This window comes from Nannobrachium achirus, assembly GCF_963921795.1.
Source record: "Nannobrachium achirus genome assembly, chromosome: 23".
In the NCBI taxonomy this organism is placed as follows: Eukaryota; Metazoa; Chordata; class Actinopteri; order Myctophiformes; family Myctophidae; genus Nannobrachium; species Nannobrachium achirus.
In genome coordinates, this window is record NC_137830.1 from 35620236 (window position 1) to 35645143 (window position 24908).

The 24908-nt window shown below is 42.4% G+C and overlaps 1 protein-coding gene across 1 annotated transcript in view; it reads left to right on the plus strand.

Annotated features, from left to right (window-relative positions):
• The first annotated feature begins 3160 nt into the window (after nucleotides 1-3160).
• The window catches only part of slc41a2b (solute carrier family 41 member 2b), a 46254-nt gene continuing 24506 nt past the window's right edge, over nucleotides 3161-24908 (plus strand). The window contains exons 1-8 of the mRNA XM_080754751.1: nucleotides 3161-3251; nucleotides 4360-5057; nucleotides 6271-6378; nucleotides 9509-9580; nucleotides 11019-11163; nucleotides 14605-14751; nucleotides 23019-23166; nucleotides 24010-24089. Coding sequence (XP_080610877.1) covers nucleotides 4500-5057; nucleotides 6271-6378; nucleotides 9509-9580; nucleotides 11019-11163; nucleotides 14605-14751; nucleotides 23019-23166; nucleotides 24010-24089 — 1258 coding nt within the window. The 5' untranslated portion in view covers nucleotides 3161-3251; nucleotides 4360-4499. The remainder of the gene's footprint in view (nucleotides 3252-4359; nucleotides 5058-6270; nucleotides 6379-9508; nucleotides 9581-11018; nucleotides 11164-14604; nucleotides 14752-23018; nucleotides 23167-24009; nucleotides 24090-24908) is intronic.

The following is a 24908-nucleotide window of genomic DNA, read 5'->3' on the forward strand; positions in this document are numbered from 1 at the left end:
TAAGTGTTTGAGAAGGAAGTTTAAGTGAGATTTTAGTAATCAACAGCTATTCTATACCCCATCACTATACGTCTACCCACAGCGAGCCTCATCATTGAGATTGCAGGTTTTAAGTAAACCTACTCAGTGAGCATCGATTCGCAAGCTTTTAGTAAGTTTGTGCTTGAAGCGTATAGCAGTATAGATAAGACTCTGAACAGGCCTATCTCAGAGATCCTGAATTCGTAAGAGATTCTGAGATTCACATCATCACTGTGACATCACTGTGACTCAGTCACAGTGATGTCACAGTGATGATGTGGACATCAGGGATCTCCATATATGGCAATAAAAGGGATTTGGTTAATTCCCCTGACATCACAGTGATGTCAGAGCGTGATTTTTAGGGGCAAGGCCATTGGCCTTTGGTCTTGTCAATTTTTTGAGGGCACAAAGGCCAAATGCCAGGGCAGGAAGGCCAACAAATAAAACAAGAATTTAGTCCATTGAAAGAATTTGTTGAATTTGAGGGTTAGGGATGATAACCTAATCTGCAGTGAAATAGATAAATCTGATCTGATCCATGCTCAGCCCTGCACCAATCAAAGTCACTGGAATGGTTTAAAGATGGGGACTCTGGGGAGTTAAGATTTCAGAATCTCAACGAAAGACACTGCTGTCTAAATGACAAGAAAGTGACACCGGTGTCTAGCCTACTGTCTACATATTGACAAGAAAGAGACAGAGCAGAAAGTGGTACAGTCAGCTAGGGCATTAAGGCCACTGTGGCCTCAAGTCATGCCATTTTTTTGAGGGGCACAAGGCCAAACTGGAGGGCAATGGCCTCCATGAAATTCCTGCCCTGCTTAGAATGACTATAGATTTATGGATGTGAAATTTGTCTTGAATTATTATTAAATGAATTATAAATGTCTCATTTCTCTTCTTGTTACAATTCAGAGTCAACATTAACAATTATCAATCTTTCCAAAATTATGTATGTAGAAGACACAGTGAACGGGAGTGACGCGACTCTCCAAGCCCCTTTTCGACTGCAGCTTTAGCACCACACTACACCACACCGCGCCAAATAAAAATATCTACATTTTCCATTACACAAAAGTACTCCTATCTGTAAGAAACTAATTATAATACACTAAAATGGATTATAACTGTGATTATAATACACTATAAAGTATTTATGTATTACTATGGTAACTATAATACAATATAATAGATTATAATAGTGGTTATAACACAATATAATCTATTATCATGTATTACAACTATATCATGGTGGTCTAAATGAAAAGTCAGTAGAGTGATCAGTCATTATGAAGTGTTTGGCCCTGTTTGTCCTAGCTCAGCCCTACTCATGCCTCATCTATTTGAATGATTACATCAAACGTGAAATTCACGATGGCAAATATTGCGGCATGGTCATGCTGGACCTCCAGAAGGCATTTGACACCGTTGATCATTCTATTCTGATTGAAAAACTCAAAGCTATTGGTCTTGATAGCACAGCAGTGAGATGGATGCACTCTTACTTGGTGGGGAGGGAACAGATGGTGGAAGTCAACGGAACCCTGTCTCCCCCCCTCCCAGTAAACTGTGGAGTACCTCAAGGGAGTATACTAGGACCACTGTTGTTCTTAATATACGTAAACGACATGTCATCTGCTTGTGACTGCAATCTGTTTCTGTTTGCGGATTCACAATTAAAGTAGGTGACACTGTGATAGAAAGAAAAAATCACACCCGTGTGAACTGAGCGGTGGTTTACCCACCAACCCCCCCCCCCCCCTCCCCACCCGTGTGTGTGTGTGTGTGTGTGTGTGTGTGTGTGTGTGTGTGTGTGTGTGTGTGAACAACAGCGCCCCTCCCTTAACATGTGTGGTCAGAAAAGGTACTGCCAGGCTACATACACAGCCGGACGGCCGGACGGACGCATACATACCCACACACACGGCCACGTATAGGAGACGGTGTGACCACCGCTCAAAAACTACATCTGCTACCTGTCCTGGAGGCTAACCTATCCAGTGAAAAAATGACCACCAAGGTAATCAATAAAGTCAACCAACGAATTTGCTTCTTGCAAAGGGTTGCCCCGCTGATCAATATTAAATCCCGAAAGACACTAGGAGGTGCTCTTATTGGGCCCCTCATTGATTACGGAGTCCTTGTCTGGTATCGCGACGCCCCAGCTGCCTTAAAGTTAAAGCTCCAAACAGCCCAAAACAAACTAATTAGGGTTGTGCTTGGTCTCCCTCCTCAGACCCACCTTACCGATCATCACCACGAAAGCGTGGGATGGCTCAAAGTAGCTGACAGAGTAGGCCTACAGCATCTTGCAATGGGCCTGGTGTACAAGATACACTACACCTCCAACATTCCCATGTACCTGACAAACTACTTCTTAAAGGTCAAGGATGTTCACGATCACAACACCAGAGGCAGCTCCACTAATCATCATCAACGTAGATTTAACACTAAACAAGGCTCTAACTCGTTCTCCTGCTATACCATCAACATGTGGAACGCCCTTCCACAAGCCTTAAAGGAGAGAAAATCCCTAGCCTCCTTCAAAATTGGTATGAAAAGTCACCTTCAGACAGCTGCTACCCGTGACTTGTAAATAGACTAAGCCCCCATGCTTCCCCCCCCCCCCTTTTTCTTTTTTTCTGCCTTTGTATTTGATGTTATGCTTTTGAAACTGATATTATCCTAGATAAAGTACTATGTTCTATCCGTCTGTCTTTCAATGTTATATGAGATACTTAAAAGTGTGGTTCCTGTGGAAATAAGCCTCGGCTTTCTAGGATCTCCTTTTAGTTGACCGTGTACCAGTGATTTGTACTGTCATGAAACTGTACTTTTTTCTATTGCAAACTTCTAATAAATTCTTCAATCAATCAATCAATCAAACTCTAGATTGGATACTTTTTAGTAGTACCACGTTTAGTACCACTTTCACAACACTCTACAGAGGTCCTTTCCGTAGTGGAAAACCTGGCACAAGTGGGCGGTGTGGACTGGTGTGGTGTGGTGTGGGCCATGTCAGTGTAAAAGGGGCTCGCTCAATAGAGGGCTCTGGCGCAGGGATCCCAGTCAGAGGTGTGCTTCGCGCATGCGCTCCACTATGAAAATATTTCGGTGGCACTTTCTTCTTGGTTGCCTGCTTGCTTGCTGTGTGAGTCTGCTGTCACCGTTCCTGTTCTACTGGTTCCTTCCTACCACGTACACCGACCTGCGACGACGACACCAATGTGAGTTTGTCGACGCAAAAACTCCAGACACACTGCGTAATGTATACATGCTCTGTTGGTGATGTTAAGCTCACAACAACAACAACGCGTTGTTGAGGTTGTAGATCTCTTTCGCATCTCTCCACTGTTTTGACTCCGCTTGCTAGCTAGCGTCGCCCCGGGTGTATTAGCTATACGCTACACAGCGATATGGTGACAATATGCTCCCCTCTACGATGTTATGATGATGTGCTAATTAAGTGAAAACCGCTACTTACCCATTTGAAGTAGAAATGCCATACACCAGGGGTCTTCAGCGTTTTCAAGCCAAGGACCCCTACCCCTTTAGTTGAGAGAGAGATGAAGCAGGGACCCCCACAACCTTTTCATAGATTCCATATAGTAGTTTCATGGTTTGACAGCACAATCATCAGTCTATTTTGGATTCATGTCAATTTGTGTTTTCAAATATTTGAGCCATCATTACCTATTAAACTTGATCTTTTACTCTGTACTTAGTCTGCTCTTTTCCCCCTCTACACCAAAGCTAAAGATCTCAAAATATGGATGTTAGGGTTCAAGTGGTTAATATACAAAAGGAGAAAAAAGGTTTCTATCGCACAAAGACCCCCTGTTGAAGACCTCTGCCATATGACATGGTACAATGAGACAGACTGACATGCATGGAGGCCTATCTGTATAATGTTTATAAGTTTTCCACTACAGATGGTATCAAAATACCATTTTGATATGTCTTAACCACAACAAATAGAATAATACTATCACACTCACTGCTTTAGGGAAATCATGGTTTTAGCAATGGTAGCTGCTAGCTGGTAGTGTTTATGAGACCTGGCTGTAGCTTCAGGAATGGCTAACTCCACAAAAAAAGAACTCATGTGCAGCTCTTTATACCTTGGATATGAAATCTTGCCATAGGCATAACATTGCTAACCCAATTCCTCCAAATGCCAAGTCTCCAAATGATCTTCCAAATCAGTTTAACTGCCCATTACTATAGCCTTGATTCTCAGTTATTTGAATTATTTCTTCTTTAGAGATGGCGCCTAAGTAATAACAGTGTACATTCTACTTGATGGTCTTTACATCTCTTATGTCCGTCTGGCAGACAAGGTTCAGATGATGATGGTGAAGATGGCTGGCGTTCTTCTTCATGAGGCATAGCTCGTCGTTCTTACCACTTCTTCACACTGTCCAGACTGGATGGAGGATGAGAGATGAGACATCGCAGCCTCGGGAGGACACATAATGAGCATCCGCACACTAGGGGGCACAATAGGGAAGTCCCTTGGCACTAGCCTGACTGTGCGTATGAGCGGAGCGGGCGGTGGGTGGAACGGTCTCTCCCTCAAGCCTGTCTCCTCTGGGCGAATCACCTCCCTGTTCCAGACCATGGTTCCTACTGGGTACACTAAGCTCCACCAGGAGGAGAGGCTGGCCATGGTGGACCTGGGGGCCAAACCTGAGGCGGGGCCACACCAGAACGGCTACCGCCCAGACGCACCTCACGCAGAGGGCCGTCGCCACTTGGATCGTGCCGCCCGGTCGTCTCTGACCTTATCGGACTGCAGCGACGGACGCTACTCTGAGACCGAGCCCATGCTCCCCGAGGGAAGGCTGTCCGGAGAGGAGGCCGATGAGGAGGAGGAGGTGGGCGAGCAGGAAGGCCAGGGATCTTCTTCTTCTGCTACTGCCCGTATCTTGCCCAAGGAGTCATGGCTGGCCATGGCGCTCCAGATCCTGTTGCCCTTCCTGCTAGCCGGGTTTGGCACTGTGTCAGCCGGGATGGTGCTGGATGTGGTGCAGGTGAGATTTGAGCTCTATGTTTTAACTTACTCTCCCGTAAGCGTTTTCACACCAGGGAGGGGTGACTCAGGAATAAGCAGACCAGGCACTTCACGTAACATATTCTGCCAGGGTTGAGGTAGCAGTCACCAAAGGGTGAAATATCCATCCTTGAGCTTAAGTTGTGGCTTCATACAAGTTGATAAGATCTTGCGTGGTCAGTGGTCACTTTTCTCTGTAGCCAACACACACAGTTCTGATTTTATTTTCACTTGTTAGGCTTGTTCTTATTTTGGCAATATTCCATAGCTAAATATTCAATTATTGTTGTGCTTTTGTGCCTGTTGTGTATTGATGTCATACTAGGGTCAAGAACAGAGCATTTTTATTAGTACTGTACTGTCTATCCCACAGAACAGATCTCTGCATATTATGAATAGTGCCTTAGTCGTAGTCCCCGTAGAATTAAGTAGTAAGCAATGTTTAAAATCTGCATGCTTCCTGGGGCATTGCTTTCTTTCTTTCTCTATTCTTTACCCTTCTAACTTTTTTCTTGAAACTCTACGGCAGAACTTTGGGAGCTTGTACAAAAAATAATTTCACAATTTCATAATACACCTGTAAACCTGTGATGTGAAAATTAAGTTGGAAGTTCACTGTTCACCAAGCAACTGTTCAGTGACTGTTCGATTGTGTTTCATGTTGTTTATATAGTCTGATCATGAACCATCAAGCAGTAGAATTGACACAGCGTTTCTAGCTGATGGACTACCATTTTTAATGTGGGACGTAGGGATGGGACGATAAGCGATATTATCGTTTATTGTGATAAAAAGAACTCACGATAATCGTATTGTGGAGATTTAATTTATCGTGATATCATCCTCCGTCATGCACTGGGATCAGTTCACCTTTTATTTGCCGAGCTGCATATCCGGTACCACTTAAACCCTCTAGAATTGGTAAAAGGTACTTATAATATACGTACTTGATACAGTCTTTTTTCAATCTATCAAATCTATAAAAGTAGCCGATCTACAAGCTCGCAAGGCGACGCGTAGATCTGCTATTTTTTGGCCAATGTTCCGCCCCAGGATAATGGATTTTGATTATCGCGATAATATCGTAAATCGCAATTTTTATTCGTCACAATAATCGTGATATGACATTTTCATATCGTCCCATCCCTAGTGGGACGTTCACAAAATGTCTCATCTTCTACTGTCCCTCGCAGCACTGGGAGGCTTTCAGATACATCACAGAGATCTTCATTCTGGTTCCTGCCCTGCTGGGACTGAAGGGGAACCTGGAGATGACTCTGGCCTCCAGACTGTCTACAGCGGTGAGAGAAAAACACACCAGTCATGACCACAGAGCGTGACACACACACACACACACACACACACACACACACACACACACACACACACACACACTGTACATGCATATCGTCGTTGACGGGTGGAAACCTTGTATGTCCAAGACTGTTCGTTTTCTAAGTGAAAACAGCAGATCTGCAATGTGCTCGTAGATCGGCTGTTTTCACTAGTTTTGTGCGACAGCCTTGTATGATGAAGCAGGGCTTTACTTGGTGAAAAACAATTTACAAATTTGAAACTTGGAGGTGAGGTTTCTGCCTGACAGTGACGATATGTACAGTTTGAAAAAACTTCACATGGAAAAAAAACACACACTTGTCTCAAACAGTCAGCATGACGCTGACACATTTATAATAAGTGTTATTAAAACTGTTCATGTACACTTTTCTGTTTTTTTGCGCACCTTCTGCTCCAGTCAGCCCTTTTTTGCGATGTCACTGACCTAAAATATAACATGACGTGCACATGTGGCCCGTGTGCTTCTGCGGGTGGCAAACAAGACGTCAGACACACTGTGTGTGTGTGTGTGTGTGTGTGTGTGTGTGTGTGTGTGTGTGTGTGTGTGTGTGTGTGTGTGTGTGTGTGTGTGTGTGTGTGTGTGTGTGTGTGTGTGTGTGTGTGTGTGTGTGTGTGTGTGTGTGTGTGTGTGTGTGTGTGTGTGTGTGTCTGGTCTCGTAAGCCCCTGTTGTTGTCCTCTTAGCGCTGAGGTCATGTCTTTCTGTGACACGGCGTTACCAACCTATCATTACAGCGTTACGCACCAGCTTCTTTGTCAGGTGAAAACGAGACCGTGGGTGGGGGTGGGGGGGTTGTATAACACCTGTAGCAGGAACATGGAACACTGACCCCATTCCAGTGACCAGCATTACTTCTTCAGCTGTATCTACTCTAGTCTGTTCACACCCCTTCTCTTGTTGAGATTATTTTTCGTTCGTTATTATTATTTTATTCCCCCCCACCTGCAAAACTTTTAAAGTCAAGCCAAGCCAGAGCCACTGTGGTAGATTCGAATCCCTGTCTCCACGGTTGGGGCTAGGAACTTTACCCCGGCCTGTACCACCCAGACGTCTCACTTGTTGAGAGATATTGAGATATATATTCTTCCATGCCCTGCCACTTATCCCTAAACTTCTTTGCATTTTACTATTTTGAACATTATACATTATACAAAACAGTACAGTAACATTATTCCTAATCTTAACCTCAGTAAAACTAGCTGTGAGCCTGTGAGGCAGTGTGAGGTAATATACAAGCTCACAATGTTTTGCAATACGCTGCATTGAGGGTGGCTATATTCTTTTTTTTTTTTTTTTTTTTTTTTTTTTTTTTTTTACATTTTGGTAAATTGTTGAACATTTTTTGAAAAATGTCACCTATAATGACATGCCCAAAATATTCACGACAGGGTTAAACGGGTTAATAATTATGCCTTTTCAAATGGAGGGCTAAATCCTGAACTTGTGCACCACCACGTCAACAACATGGCATATTTTAGCAGAGCTTCTCCTATGTTCACCTTCTCAGTCCGACTCTTTATCATTCTCTTGCTGTGCTGCTGAGATAGTGTGCTGCAGAAAAGGGGGCTGATGCAACATAATTCCCTCTTTGTTTGTCTCTGTTGGCTTCTCACAGACCGGCTCCACATTCATTCGTTATTGTGTCAATATGGACAGGGCAGCTCAGTCAGTGCGGGTTTATGTTTCCCTCCCTATCCTCAAAGCACTCTTTCCCAAATGCAAGCAAGCAACTCACTAGCAGAAATGGTGCCTTCAGTTCACCCTCACACTCTTGCTGAAAAATAAATAAAACGATGTGTGCTGCAGTGCTTAGGCAGCTTCTACTGTAAGTCAAACAAATATTGGGCGAAATGTACGATGTTCCATAAGTCACAGTGTATGCAGATAACCACTTAAAGCCTGTTGACTGGGGTACCCCAAGGGGTCTATATTTTTCCTCTCAATTTCCCCAAATATCTTAAAAAAAAAAACCTGTGCATTTATTTAGCGCCTTTTATCCAAGGTGCGATTGTGCATTACATTCACCCATTCACACACACATTCATACACGATGGCGGAGGAAGCCATGCATGCTCACCGGTAGCAATTAGGGCTTCAGCATCTTTGACACTAAAGAGCCATTCACACTGAGCACTATAATTATAACTATAGAAAATATAGTTTAAAAATGGTTCTAAGCCAAGTGGAAGGCAGTGTTCACACCAATACTATAAGAAAATGGTGAATGATATAGTTATCTTAGTTATCGTGCCAGTGGGAATGGCGCTTAACTCTGGCGGAGCCCGGGATTGAACCGCCAAGCGGCCACTCTAACTCATGAGCCAGTGCCGAAAATAGCCGATCTACAAGCTTGCGTCGCAATGCAGCGTGCTGTGAGCTTGTAGTTATGCTATTTTTGCCAAATGTTCACCTTTTATGATATGCCCAAAATAGGGACTGGTTCAAGTGGTTATAATCCAGCTGTGATGGTCCACTCCACACAGCCCAATGTCGAATTCTGTGTTGTTGATGATAGAGAATGGCCATTGGGTGAGAGCGTGGACAGGGGTGTCGCACCAAATTCTGGGCCCTGGGTACAAGGATTCACTACAGGCCCCCCATGAATGTTCTTCATAGCGGGAGAACTATTGTGCTTATGCTTTAACTGTTGAAACATAGCAGATATACAAGCTCACAGCGCGGCACTGCGAGCTTGTAGATCTGCCATTTTTGAAAAATCGTGAATAGTCTTTGAATATTTCAAATCCCTCTAAGGTTTTTTGTCAGTGGTGCTCAAACTTTTTCACGTGAAGGACCCGCCAAAATGATATGTATTTGGCTAACAGACACCCATCTCAAAATATTTAGTTCCAGGGACCCCCCTCCCCCAGAAGCAAAATTTGAGTTACAAAATGTTCGCTTAAAAAAATACATTTATTCAAAGATTTGCACGCATTTTCACGACTTCTCAAAAATAGCAGACCTACAAGCTCGCAGGAGTGCCACGCTGTGAGCTTGTAGATCTGCTATTTTTCAATAGCTAAAGTATAAAATAATGCTTTGTGCACTGCTGATTCCGCTTTGTCCCCCAACACAGGTGAACGTGGGCAAGATGGACTCTCCCATAGAGAAGTGGAACCTCATCATAGGAAACCTGGCACTCAAGCAGGTAATCACTTTGCGGCAGGGCGTCCTCGCACTATCATTCATTGGGTCGTTCCATCGATCTCCCTCTGATCTCGTATCTGTGAGGGATAGGGAACGCAAACAGTGTGTCTCCGCGTTGAACAGAGTCGTTCTGAACAGGTTCTGGTAATTATCTACCCGATGGCTGGACCCCCGATGAGATCAATGATGAATACGTGTCATGAACAATAGACGTTTGGGGAGATGTTATTTCAATATACACGAGTCAACACGACTACATTATACGATTATGTACTGTATATCAGGGGTCTTCAACGTTTTCAGGCCAAGGACCCCTTATAGAGAGATGAAGCAGGGACCCCCAGATTCCATATAGTTTAATCGTTTGACAGCACAATCATCAGTGTATTTTGGATTCATGTCCATTTGTGTTTTCAGATATTTAACCACTTGAACCGTCAATACTTAAGACAACGTGACCTTTCACTCTGTGCTTAGTGTGCTCTTTTCCCCCTCTATACCAAAGCTCTTTGCCGAAAATAGCCGATCTACAAGCTCACAACGCCTCGCAGCGTGAGGCGTTGTGAGCTTGTAGATCTGCTATTTTTGGCTAAAGTTCTCAGAATATGGACACTAAGGTTCAAGTAAAAAAGGAGAAAAAAAAAGTTTTTTTTATCACACAAAGATTTGGAGGACCCCCTGTTGTAACTCTGAGGACCCCCAAGAGGTCCCGGACCCCCTGTTGAAGACACCTGCTGTATATGAATGAATACTGTATACTTTCTCCTCCTGAGAGATTGCATAATGAGTTATGCAATATGGGCTCACAAGAGGAAGTGTACAGTCGGGGTTATAAAGTTAGGTAACTTATGTACCTATTTCTGAATGAATGCATTTCTCCCTGTCTTGACCTTAATCTGAGTTAGGGCTGTCACGATATGACATTTTACATGATGATTAATTGTCACTCAAATAATTGCGATTAACGATTTAATTGTGTTTTTGTCGTTGATAATTACATTTCTGTTTGGCTTTTAGGCTTTGAAGTTGCACATGGCAGATATGACACATAACCTAAATATACAAAGAAATTATGGACATATTCGACAACTTTCTACTTAAAAATTAACATTGATAGTGGAAATAGCCGATCTACAAGCTCACAACGTGTCGCGATGCGACGCGTTGTGAGCTTGTAGATCTGCTATTTCCACTATTTTTTACTTTAAAAAGATATGAATATGAAACATTTTCAACATTCACGATTATGACGATTATGAAAAATAATCGCAATTATGTAAAATAATTGCGATTAGACGATTATGTAATAATTGTGACAGCCCTAATCTGAGTATTAGTGTTATTTGTCTATCTGCCATTCTCTCTCTCTGTCATGTAACATCCTCCTCTCTGTTTCGGTGTAACCTTTTGGTTTTGTTTGCCCTGTTTTATGGGTGCAGGTGCAGGCCACAGTAGTGGGCTTCCTGGCAGCAGTGGCAGCCGTCATTCTGGGTTGGATCCCAGAGGGCAAGTTCCAGATGAGCCACGCCGTGTTACTCTGCTCCAGCAGCGTGGCCACGGCCTTCATAGCCTCCCTACTGCAGGGTACGAGCACACACACACACACACACACACACACACACACACACACACACACACACACACACACACACACACACACACACACACACACACGCTCAATAAGTACTTCATCATATAACAGTGTTGTGTACCGAAAATAGCAGATCAACAAGCTTTGGCATGCGACACGTGTCGCTTCGCTGAGCATAAATTTACCCATTTTAGGACTAGAATTATTGAATGCTTTAACTATTGAAAAATAGCAGATCTACAAGCTCACAGCGCGGCACTGAGTGCCGCTCGCAGCTATTTTTGAAAAATTGTGAAAAGGTTTTCAATATTTAAAAAAAAAAGCAAACTTTTGTAACTCAAATCTCTGCTTCTGGGGGGTCCCTGGAACAACATATTTTGAGATGGGGGGGGGGGAGGCGTCTGCGGCCAAATAAATGTAATTTTGGGGGTCCTTGACATGAAAAAGTTTGAGAACGACTGATTTAGAGGAAGGATTTAGAAGTCGGGTCAAAGATATTCAAAGACTTGCACACATTTTCAAGATTTTTCAAAAATGCCAGATCTACAAGCTCGCAGCGCGGCACTGTAGATCTGCTATTTTTCAATAGTTAAAGCATGTATTGCATGTATTGTAGACATGCATGCAGACACACGCACAACAACAATGCTGACAAGCACCTAACTGTTAAGATGACATCCCTGTTGAGAGGATGGCCTTTTGTACGCACACGTACACGCACAACCTTACAAATACTCATGCACATGCACGCGTGCTCAGTCTGCTCACACATCAAACCAGAGAGTATCACAATACCAAGTACAGTAGATAAGATAATAATATTGTGTAAGCCGTTGAGTAACAACCCCACGCTGGTTTGTCGCAGAAGATTATTAATATGCATCTTCAGCCGTCATGTTGGGTGCTAAAGAAAACAAAACATATTCTAGAACAGGGGTTTTCAAAGTGGGTGACAGGGGTGCTGCGAGATAATTTGATAATATTTGGAATTTATTTGGACACTTATTTAGTATCATTTTAAACTTGAAGTACCAAGTTATTTTCAGTCAGTTCTAACCGAAGTGGCTATTATCTCAATGTTTTCCTTGCAACATAATCACTAAAATATTGTCACTGTCGGGCAGAAACCTCATATCTCCAAGTTTCAAATGTGTACGTCTTTTGGTAAAACAAAGCACTGCTTCATCATACAAGACTGTCGCACGAAACTAGTGAAAACAGCCGATCTACAAGCACACAGCGAGGCGAGGCGTTGTGTGCTTGTAGATCGGCTGTTTTCACTCGTTTAGTACATTTAATTGGTGAGGTTTTGGACATACAAGGTTTCCACCCGACAACGACCATATGCTATCAATATAAGGTGCTGGAAGTGAAAATTATAATGTAGGGGTGCCTCGGATTAAAAAAATATTTATGGGGTGCCCTCACTGCCCTGAGACAAAAACGTTTGGGAACCCCTGTACATCTAGAATCTAGATCGTGAGTACTCTTGCTAAAGGTACTGTAGGGTCAGTGATGTTGTTTTTGTGAAAAGATAAAAGCACTATAATCTGATTATAATCATTGCTATAGAGTGTTTCAGATAGGTGACAATATGTCAGCCAATCAGGAGAGGGTACACATTTATCAGCTTAATTTTTATATTGTTCCAGTTCCAATTTTGTCCTCATTTATTTGTGTCATCATCAGTTCCAATTTCACCCGTTTAAATCGTAATTTTCTATCCTTATGGGGTAACATTTGTATCCCAACCTGAACATTTTCTGTTTAACACTTGGGCTGCCTAAAACGTCCAGGAACGTGATAAGGATTACCCCCCTGTGGAGCCCCACGGCCCATTATCACATCCAGGGACGTGTTAACTGGTTACCATGGTAACCGATAGCTGCCCATGATGCCTCGCGAAAGCCGCTGCTGCCCGGCTTCCACTTTCCTCGTTCACATCCATTCTATCTGGCTGCAGTAAAATGGCTTTTTCTCCGTTTGTTTTCCCACATCGCTCGTTTGGTCAAAACTGACGCCTTTTCTATGGACTATATCTGACTCATGGAGCGCCGCGGTTGTATTTTCTCTTCTCCGCGTGAAAGAAGACACGTGGGGCGGCCGTGAACGGGAGCGGCCGCGCGCACAATGGGCACGCACAGCGCGCACGCCTGCACGGAGCAATCAGAAATCGGGTAAATAACATTGATTTGATTATGGCAGTTAACACTTTCCCAGCCCAACCGTAATCTATCGAAATTCCTTGGTAGGATCAGTCAGCCGCCGCCGGAATCCCCCGGATTTTGTAATAAAAAAAAAAAAAGAAAAAAGATAATTATCGCAAAAAAAGATCTTCCTCTCTTCTTCTTCTTCTTCCAAATGATCAGTGTGTCAGCGGCTAAACCCGAAATGCTTGATCGCTTTCCAGGTCACGGTAGCTGTTTTCATTATAAACAGGAGCAACATCTCAGCCTCTGTAGGTCGTATTTTCATTCAGAAAAAAGTTGACATGGAGTGTGCAATGTGCATATAAAGAACATGCCGTGCGCTTATATCGATGTGCACAGATCGCGCACACGGAGTGCGTCGTGGGAAGGATGTTTTCACTAAAATCCCCTAGTGCAGGCCAATGAAGCTTTAACGGCGTGAGTACAAAATCACAGACGCCTTTTCAGTGAAACGATAGACATGTTAGTTGGGTCTCTCTGGTGGTCTTGTAAAATGAATGCTGTCTCAGATCATAAGTTATATTCCTGAAATAATAGAAATTCCCCGGCTAAACCACCGCACAGCTATTTCTGGGAGGCTGGGAAAGTGTAGATACTGGAGATACAGTACATGGAGACTCGTTTTATTGAACAAACACTCTATACTGGCTATAGCAATCAGAATATAACGAAAAAACATCGCATCGATGCACCTGGGACGTATCCTCAGTGATGTAGCCCAAGCTCATCGGGATTTCGGGTCTCGCAACATCATACCCCTCACCTGGGTGACCCAGCCGGGGTTGATCAAGTCCCGACTTACGTCCCAGTAGTTACCCACGATCAGTCCCATTAGGGAAAGACAGGACCATTCACTCCACCACTCCAGAACTACTCTGCCAAGACTAGGGAAAGAAGTCTGGCGCTTGGAAGGACTAGGCTCTGTGGATTTACTCCTGTCCAGGCCCCTCCTACGTCTCACCATGTCCACTCCTGCTCTCACCAGGTCCAGGACATTTGCGTTGCACCAGACTTTAGCCCCAGACATTTCACTCAGGAGTGGTGATTTTTTTAGAGCTATTTAACACTTATTTTAACCAAAGAAAACCACTTACCCTACCTTTTTAATGTCAGTGTTTTAATGCATGTGATGATGACATACAGTATGTTAAACCACCAAAACGAAAAGATTACAGTTATCTTTATTTTTTGACGTCTTTGTCCCTTGTCCCTGGCCACGTACAGGTATCATCATGGTGGGTGTGATTGTAGGCTCCAAGAAGACGGGCATCAACCCGGACAACGTTGCTACACCCATCGCTGCCAGTTTTGGTGATCTAATCACCTTGGCCATCCTGGCCTGGATCAGCCAGGGCCTCTACAACTGCCTGGGTAGGAAGATGACTTGCTTTCACTCAGTGGTGTTTTTGACAGAAATCTTTGATTTAGTTTTAGTCATAGTCTTTGAATAAAAATGTCAATTAGTTTTAGTCATAATTTAGTCACCTGAAAAGTATTAGTTTTATTCAAATTTTAGTCGACTAAACATCATAAGATTTTAGGTGACTAAATCTACAGTTGATTTAGTCAACTGAAATGTATTTTGGCAGGCCTTGATGGCATCGTAATAACTGATTTTACACTTGGTTGTGTGCTGAAAATAGCAGATCTACAAGCTCACAACGCGGTGTGAGCTTGTAGATCGGCTATTTTCAGCACACAACACCTGAGTGCAACCAAACATAAAATGACTCTCTCCACTAGTCTCTCCCTAACGTTTTAGTCTAGTCTAGTTTTAGTCAACGTTTTGTTGACGAAATTGTCAATATATTTAGCCTTAGTTTTAGTCATCACAGCTTAGTTTTTATTTAGTTTTCGTCAGTGAAAATAAACGCAGTCGACAAACATTTTTCGACATAGTTTTAGTCGACAAAATCAACACTGCTTTCACTACAGGGAAGCTTAGCGTGCTTCAGTTACGCTCTTGTTTGTCATGAAAAACCTTCATTTTATTCAGTTGATTAAGCCCACTGGTAGGTTTGTTTTGCCTTCAATACCCGCTATGCCTATTTTTTCGTGCGCTGCATGTACCCTTTATTTCTTAATCAAAATTGATGATGAGGAAAGCTTAGGATTTTTACCTCCTGTGGTCAGAGGACACGGAGCACAGTGCTAAAGTGTTGAAAATAACTGTCATCATTTCCATAACCAGCGGGGGAGTGTTGCAGACCATGGGGACATAAGGAAGCCACCGCAGACAATGAAGCACGACTTATTGTGCTCCAGACTGAAAATAGTGAATAACAGCTTTCACTGCTTTTCTGCATTATGTCACAGTCCCTGTGTCATTCACTATCTTGCACAGATTAAGTTGGTTGAGAAGTTGGTCATTTCCACGTTTTGGAAGTGTGGGGAAAATATTAGGGACTGCCGAAATCTAATAAGTCCTACATCTCATTAGTCCGAATTTAGTTAGGTTTTATGGTTAGGTTTAGGCATAGTTTTACTGAGGTTTGGGTTAGGTTTAGGCATAGTTTTACTGAGGTTAGGGTTAGGTTTAGGTTTAGGCATAGTATTTTTCACCAGGTTAACATCACCAGATTCTGACTAATGGGATGTAGGAACAATGAGATTTCTGGCCAATGCCATGGCACCGAGAATATTTGCGTTACATACCTTTTGTTGTATCTACCTGTATGTGTCTGCATTTCTGTCAGGTGTTGTATAGATGTGTTGTTCAAAATGTTGAGATATTTGCTGAGAAATATGATCTCTCATCTCGGTGCAATGATTTCACCCAAGTGACCAATATTGTGAACATCTATACTATAATTTTGCGAATGTCTGTCTGTCTGAGTGAGTGAGTGAGTGAGTGAGTGAGTGTCTGTCACAGCGTTTCTCCTCGGTGGCTGGAGCAATTGATCTGAAATCGCATCACCATTAGCATATGAACACACCTGACATAACTGTGAAGCCCGTTTGTCACTTTCACAAATCGTATGCTGTATATTAGCATTTTTATGCTGTATCTATATCTATTTAGCCTACAGTACCTTTTGTGACCACACATGTTAAGGGAGGGGCGCTGTTGTTCAGGCCATGCACAATCACACACAAACCCACACACACACACCGGGGGGGGGGGGGGGGGGGGGGGGGGAGTGTGTGTGTGTGTGCAGGCGGGCGGGGGGGGGGGGGTTCTGGCCCTGTTACAGATGTTGTCAAAAAATCATGCAGATTGGTACACAGTATCTCTGTAGCCGTTAAATGGAACGGGTATTTCTTACATTGATGCTCCTACATATTAGCATGCAAGCACCAGTTAAAGTTACTTTCCATCCCTCATATACTGTGTGCACAGTGCACATCCCATAACCCACACACTGCACATCATTTCGGAGCTCATATCTTTGAACGGGTAAGGGCTAGTCCAGTTATAAATGTGCAAGAAGAGCCCTGTACTTCAGTCTTCCACCACTAGAGGTCACCCATGCACCATTATTCAGTTTGACCATGAGCAGTGAATTGAACAGACTCCCTTTTTACTTTCTCCCAAATATTCTGCAGCGTGTTTAATTTATGTCACACCCAAGCCCAATATTGCACTACCTCGCATTGCTTAATACATTGAGCGCTGGAAGCCGTTTCCTCTGGAAAATATATCTAACTAACCAGCCTTGACAGGTCAGATTGTATGAAATAAGCATTCACCGCTCACTGAGACCAAAAAGGCTTTGAAAGATTTTATTTTTATTTTTATTTTTTATTTAATAAGACCATTTTCAGATTACTCTTTTCCATCTCAGGGCAATGCAAAAGGGCTGTCTGGCAGCCAGTGCAGCTCCCTGGACAGTGGCTCTGTTGTTTCCAGGGTCAGCCTTGTCGACACTTCTCTTCTAAATTGGACCTAATGGCCATTTTACTCCATGGCTTAAATCTATTTCAATCACATGATTATCTACGGAGACGGCCGGTGGAGATCTCCCCTTAAAGGACAACTTTGATTTTCTACAACAAGGGTTCATATTTTAGATTAGAAAAGATGAGCGTTAAAATGTTTTCATTTACTTCATTCTATCATTTTAGTGATTTTAACTATTTAGATTTGCATGCATTGCATGCAAGTGGCTAAATATGTATTTTTAGACACAATAAGCCCATTCCCAAGATGAACTACAATCTTTTAGGTGCAGATGTGACTTATGGGGGCTGGTGTAAATAGTAACAAAGAAATTGCTGGCTTATTGTGTCTAAAAATACTAGGGATGGTCCGATCAGGTTTTTTGGAACCGATCACCGAGCACCGATCACAAAAGTTTGATCACCCGATCCCGATCAATCACCGATCCGATCAAGTTATTATTTATATTTTCTAAATGTTAATGTTTTAACTTTATTTAATTCATTCACTCATGAATTCATTTATATATTTGCCTTATAGTTATTTACCAGCATTACTATGTATTTATTATCATAGCAGTAACAAATTATTCCTTCAGCACTGTGGAAATCAATACCCCAAAATGGCCTCAAGTGGGCATACTAAACAGCTGGTTGATCAGATGCACCGATCGGATCGGATCGGTGAATTTACCTTTTGATCTAAACCACCGATTATCGCCGATCATGCTTTGATCGGCCCGATCCGATCCATTGCCGATTGATCGGTAACATCTCTAAAAAATACATATTTAGCCACTTGTACGCATGCCCACTGAAATCAAAATACTAAAATCTCTAAAACAATAGAAAGCAGTAAATAAAAACATTTTAACACTAATCTTTTCTCTTCTCTAATTACAACCTAAAATATGAACCCTTGTTGTAAAAAAAAACAAGTTGTCCTTTAATGGTATACCTGCGCTTGCCGTTAGTTAGTGAGGAGCTCTTGTTGATATTGGATTCCATAGATTCTGATATTTAGTCGACTAAAACTAAAACCTTTCAGATGACTAAAATATGACTAAAACTAAATTCAATCTTATTCAAAATACTGAAAAGACTGAAACTAAATGAAAATTGCCGTCTAAATGAACACTGTCGGGCTCATCTCATCGTCAGTCTGAGCCTACGTGTTAATGACAGCTATTGGGTGTGTAGAATGGGAACATCTGTGTGGGGCACCTCACCCCCACAGAGCAGGTGCTTTACCCTGATTATTCTTCCCAAATAGCTTCCCTTTGGGAATACAGAAAAGAGGTCGTCTTAACTGTGTGTGTGTGTGTGTGTGTGTGTGTGTGTGTGTGTGTGTGTGTGTGTGTGTGTGTGTGTGTGTGTGTGTGTGTGTGTGTGTGTGTGTGTGTGTGTGTGTGTGTGTGCCCGATTCCCCGCAAATCTGTGCCACTTGTGTTTATAGTAAAGGGTGCAACAGTTAATTGAACCGATCAATAACCAATTATAAAAAAATAAATCTATCATTTAATTGCAAAACGACTTTTCAACCTGTCTTCATATAATTGGTCCTCACTAATGTTCATGATAAAATAGCAAAAACAAAAAACTACTGTCTGTCTCATAGGAGGGTTGTTGGCAGTTCAGAACAATTTCTCAATGCACTATTATGTTTTCAATGAGGTCTTGAAGCCCGTTCACTATTCAGAATTTTTCAATCATCTTTTCCTAGATAAGTGATCACAGCAGGATGATTTGGTAAGAGAAATGTGATGTTTTACACTGCATTTGTGAATTATCAGGGGTTAGCTGACATTTGGTGGGTCAAGAGTAGCCACAATCATTGTAGTTTTGTGTCCACAACTGTTCTAATTTGGGCATACATTTTAGGCAGATTTCTCCCCTGGACCCCGCTGGGGCTTAAGAGGCTAAGAGACACAGGCAGAGTAGAAATAAATTGTGCTATTTTATCATGAACATTAGTGAGGACCGATTCTATGAAGATGGGTTGAAAAGTGGTGAAGTCAACTCATTGACTGCCAACATTGATTTTCGACTTTGGACCTTCCCTGCCACGCTGTGTTTTACTACCTTTGAAAAATCATAGAATATTCACTAGTCCCTCCGATCCGCTAGCCGGGAGCCCTCAAAATATGTGCATGGAATTGGAAAACCACTTGCGATGATCCACTCCAAAGACTTCTGCGTCAAGCTTGCACCCAGCCCCTCTCCCATACACCTCCATTATGTTTTTTTCTTTTCTTTTTAATTCCTAAAAGAAGGGAAATGCAGTTTTTGTTCCGGTTACGTCATCGACGTGTCAGGTGACCTTGCGGGTACCCCGGAAATAATCGGTGACCCATAAGCTTGCGAACAGCGCCACCTAGCGTAAAAAAAAAAAAACTCATCAAACTCTTCCGTGGCGGCCTGGACATATGGCTATAAGTTGTCAAAACCGCCACGAGGCTGACGCTGTAAATCAGTTAATAATTTTGGCATGTCATTATTGGTGGCACTTTTCCAAACACATTCAAATGGTGTCAATATAGACGATCTTCTAACTGAGCTTATAGATGGGCTAATTAGTGGCCAAGGCACGAAGTGCCCGAAGGCCACTTATTGATATTGGACTTCAGCACTATTATTCCGCCACTTTTTCTCTAGCGGCTAGACCGTGCAGTCGCTTTTTACGAAACTCGGCAGTATGGCAGAGGACTATGCCAAACGGCTAAAACGCGAAGCCCGTAACAATCGGCCAAAGGGTGGCGCTGTAGGAAGCCTTTGAAAAATGCCAACTTTGAACTGGTGTAGCTCATGCCCTGTTTCAGGTACAGCAATGACACCTGTATACACTTATGCGTCTCCTCATGCCGAACAACTTTTACGCTCTGACTTTTGACCTCTGACCTTTACTTCTCCCACAATTTTGAATTATATGAAAAACGGTCAAAATCTATCTCCTCCTGGGATTTTCGCATAACGTGCGCAAAACTTTTTTTACATGAACTTTGGACCAACACGGTCATCGCACAGTGGCCGGATTTTCTTTAAAGCGAAACATTATTTTTTAATAATTCACTCAATGTTGCAGTTTTATGCAAATTATTCTTCTGCCTCTAAATCATACATGCAAAGTGACACGTTCATGGCATTTGGCAAATATGTAGATGGTAAGTCCAAATATCACTGAAAGCAATCTTACTCCAATTGGCCAAAGGGGGGCGCTATACGAAGCGTTTGAAAACTCAAACTTTAAAGGGGCATAAGTCATGCCTCGTTTCTTTTGAAGACATGCAACTTGCTTACACGCGTGCAAGCAGAAGACATCTGTGTCTTTGTTAAGTAAGCTCCGCCCTTTGATTTTCCACAATTTTGAGCAGTTTGTAAAACGTTTAAACCCGCTTTTATTCCGGAATTTTCGCATAACGTGCATGGAACTTTTTTTACATTAACTTTGGACCAATATCTAAAGATCTGTCAGATCGGATTTTTTAAAAATTGAAACATGCTTTTTTTAATAATTCAATCAATATTGCAAGTTTTATGCAAATTATTCTTCTGCCTCTAAAACATACATGCAAAGTATCATTTTCATGATGAACTACTCTAGAGGGTTAGTCCAAATATCACTGAAACCAATCTTACCCCAATTGGCCAAAGGGGGGCGCTATATCATTTTGAAAGAAGGCGTCAAGTACATTACATGAAACTTTTTCTTTTTTCTTTTCTTTTTTTTTTTAAATGACAGGTCCATCATGTGTGACTGCTGTAGTGTAGTGGTCAGTGCCTGTGCCTGCGATACGGATGGTTGTCAGTTCAAACCCCACATCGGGTTGAGTTGATGTTAACATCCTGGATGCCCATGGCATGTGCATATGTCAAACTCTTTAATGTTGACACGTCTGATCTAACTCCAGATCACGTTCATGTTTAAAATGAGCCCCACAACTACTGTAGATTTACATGAAACTTTTTCTTTTTTCTTTTCTTTAAAAAAAAAAATTACAGGTCCATTATGTGTGACTGCCGTAGTGTAGTGGTCAGTGCCTGTGCCTGGTATATGGATGGTTGGCAGTTCAAACCCCACGTCGGGTTGAGTTGATGTTAACATCCTGGATGCCCATGGCATGTGCATATGTCAAACTCTTTAATGTTGACACGTCTGATCTAACTCCAGATCACGTTCATGTTTAAAATGAGCCCTTCTCTACCGGCTGTTTTTTTTTTCTGTTCTGAGTAAAAGAAAATATGATCACTCGAAAATTTCAGAAATACTCAGATTACATTGATTTCACCCCAAGCCTCCAAAATATAAAAAAGAAATCAATAAAATCAAGGCACTCAGCCTACATAGAACTTTTTTTTTTTTAAACAAACATGGTTAACAGACCCTGTGGCTGCCTAGTGTAGTGGTCAGGGCATATGCCTTTCATGCAGAAGGTTGTTGGATCGAATCCTGCCTGGGGTTTATATAAGCATAATACCATGACATTTTGTAGACTTTACAGTTTGTGGGCTTGTAAGGCGCCTGCCCTATGAGATTCATAGCCTGGCCGATTCATATGGTCTTCATAGCTCAGCAAGGCTTACTATGTACATCATCAAACTGTCCAGGTGCATAGTATCACAGTATTTTTATGTCTGTTGCATATAGGCCTACAGTCTTTTGCATACACGTTGTGTAGAGGCCAATTTGTGCTTTTACCTATAACCACCGATTAGTGTAAAACTTTGTATGCACACTTCCCAGAGGCCAAGGAAAAACCTGTGCCCTGCATTTTTCACATCTGCCATTTATAGCGCCACCAGAAGGCCGACTTACAGTATGTAAAACACATTCTTCAATATTACTCCTTCAGATTATATCCGAAAATCACAAAATCAGTACACAGTATCTCTACAGTGATGTAATCATGACAGATTTGTCAGATATCATATTCTATCTAATTGGCTAACATTGAATTCCAAGGTTTGCAGGATTGCTCCTTTTTGAACAAAATGTCTCAAACGCAGCCTGCTATGTGTGTGAGATTTTGCACACACATTCCCACTAGGCCAAGGAACAGATGCCACCCTTCTCACATTGGCCTGTTATAGCGCACCAGCGGGTACATTTTTGCAAAACACATTTTTGGAACAAAATGCTTCAAATCCCGCATGCAGCGTCCGATTGCCGTGAAAGGCCCAAGAACACGTGGCACCCTTTTCACTTTGGCCTATTATAGAGTCACCACTAGGCCAAAAAAAAACCTACCTGACCTGCCGGAGTCCTGTTCGGAAGAACACTGCTTCTAGTTTTTCTTTGATGTCTTCTTTGCTTTCCCTTGATGCCTTTTTGCTTTCCTGCTTTTTATGCCTTGGCCACTTTATCGCTGCTTGCAGCTATATTTTCACTTGTTTTTGCATGATTTGTGCACCATTGTGCGACAAAGGATAAGGTTTAGTGGTCATTTTTTTCCTTCCAATTAATAGAAATTATACTTTTAAATAATACTTTTTTCTTTTGTTTCATTTTTCTTCTTGATCATACGAAAATGTAATCGATAGAATAATTGCTAATAAAATCGTCGATAGTTGCAGCCCTAGCTTATTTGGTCGCCTCCTGTTGTTACTTGCTCAGTCATGCTTAAAAACGAATACGAATAGGAGTCAAATTGCCTTGTTTCAGTTGTGTTTAATAATTAATGGACAGTTTTGTCTCTCTGTCTCTCTCTGTCTCTGTCTCTGTCTCTCTCTCTCTCTCTGTCTCTCTCTGTCTCTCTCTCCAGACTCCTACCCTTACGTGTCGTCCCTGGTGTGTGCCTTCTTCATGTCGCTCACCCCTCTCTGGATGGTCATTTCCTCCAAGCACCCTGCCAGCCGCACCCTGCTCTACTCCGGATGGGAGCCCGTCATCACCGCCATGGTCATCAGCAGGTGTGTGTCTGTGTGTGTGTGCGCGCGCTGGTGTTTAAGTCTTCAAAGGGGAAAGAACAGCTATTCTAATGTTGTCTGGGACGGGGCAGTGTGTGCGGTTTGTTTGATGACTCATCCCATAAACAAATTGGCCCTCGGCAGGCAGCGTGCGCTCTGCTTTCCCCTTGGGGGTGGCAACCTCGCAAATAATGCTGCATGCCAAGCTGTGTGTCTGATTGTCTGTGTGTCTCTCTCTGTTTATAGCTGCTCCTCGACCCATTTATCATGTGTATGTACTGGTTGTGTCTGGGCTGTATGCGTTTCTCCTTCCGTCACGCGACACCCCTTTTTTATGACCCATTTTCTTTATTGCTATTCTGTGTAAAAGAAGATGGTAGAAAAAGTTTAGTCTTTGTGTTATGTATAGGGCTGTCACAATTATTACATACAGTAATCGTCTAATCGCAATTACTTGGCATAATCGTGATTGTTTTTCATAATCGTCATAATCGTTTCCATGTTTAAAAATGTTCATATATTTATAAAAAAAAACATAAAAAATAGTGGAAATAGCAGATCTACAGGCTTGTAGATCGGCTATTTCCACTATCAATGTTCTTTTTTAAGTATAAAGTTGACAAATATGTCAGTCATTTCTTTGTATATTTAGGCTATGTGTCATATCTACCATGTGCAACAACTTCAAAGCCTAAAAGCCAAACGGAAAAGTAATTGTCAACGACAAAAAACACAATTATATCGTTAATCGCAATTATTTGAGTGACAATTAATTGTCATGTAAAATGTCATAATCGTGACAGTAAATATTTTATTTAATGTTGTGACCCGTTCTGTACCCTGCAGCATTGGCGGGCTCATCCTGGACAAAACGGTGTCCGACCCGAACCTGGCTGGCATCGTGGTGTACACCCCTGTCATCAACGGTGAGTCACAGCACCCCGCCCCGCCCAGCGCAGCGCTCGCGTCTTGCTGGCCACCGAGCGAAACGGTTCAAATCCCACACCTCAGCTCTCTGTCTCAACACTTTGTAACACTCCCTCCTCCCCCTGCACCGCTAGCATCTCCTCCACCAGAGATAAGCTTTTTAACCCATTCAGAACGGGTACACATTATTGTGTATCATCATTTTATGCTTTAACTATTGAAAAATAGCTGATATACAAGCTCACAGCGCGGCACCGAGTGCCGCGCTGCAAGCTTGTAGATCTGCTATTTTTGAAAAGTCGTGAAAATTAGAATTTTGACCCGATTCTATAAGTGTCTTTTGAATCCTTCTAAGGTTTTTTTGAAAAGCCCATGTTTCTATGTCAGCAATCTGGCCAGCCATCGTCAAAGAAAAGGTCCTTTTCACTTAAATGGAGCTCAGTTGGTCTGTTCTTGAGAGACTACTATGTCAGTGGTTCTCTAACGTTTTCATGTGAAGGACCCCCAAAATTATATTTATTTGGCCACGGACCCGCATCTCAAAATATTTAGTTCCAGGGACCACCCAGAAGCAAAATTTGAGTTACAAACGTTCGCTTTGAAAATACATTATACCGCAGTCAAAGATTTGCACACATTTTCACGACTTTTTCAAAAATAGCAGATCTACAAGCTCGCAGCGCGCTGTGAGCTTGTATATCTGCTACTTTTCACTGGTTAAAGCATTCAATAATTCTAGGCCTAAATGGGTTTAATTAAGCAGAATTAATGAGGGACATTTAACGAGATGCCAGACGATTCTGCGCCTAATTGTTTCC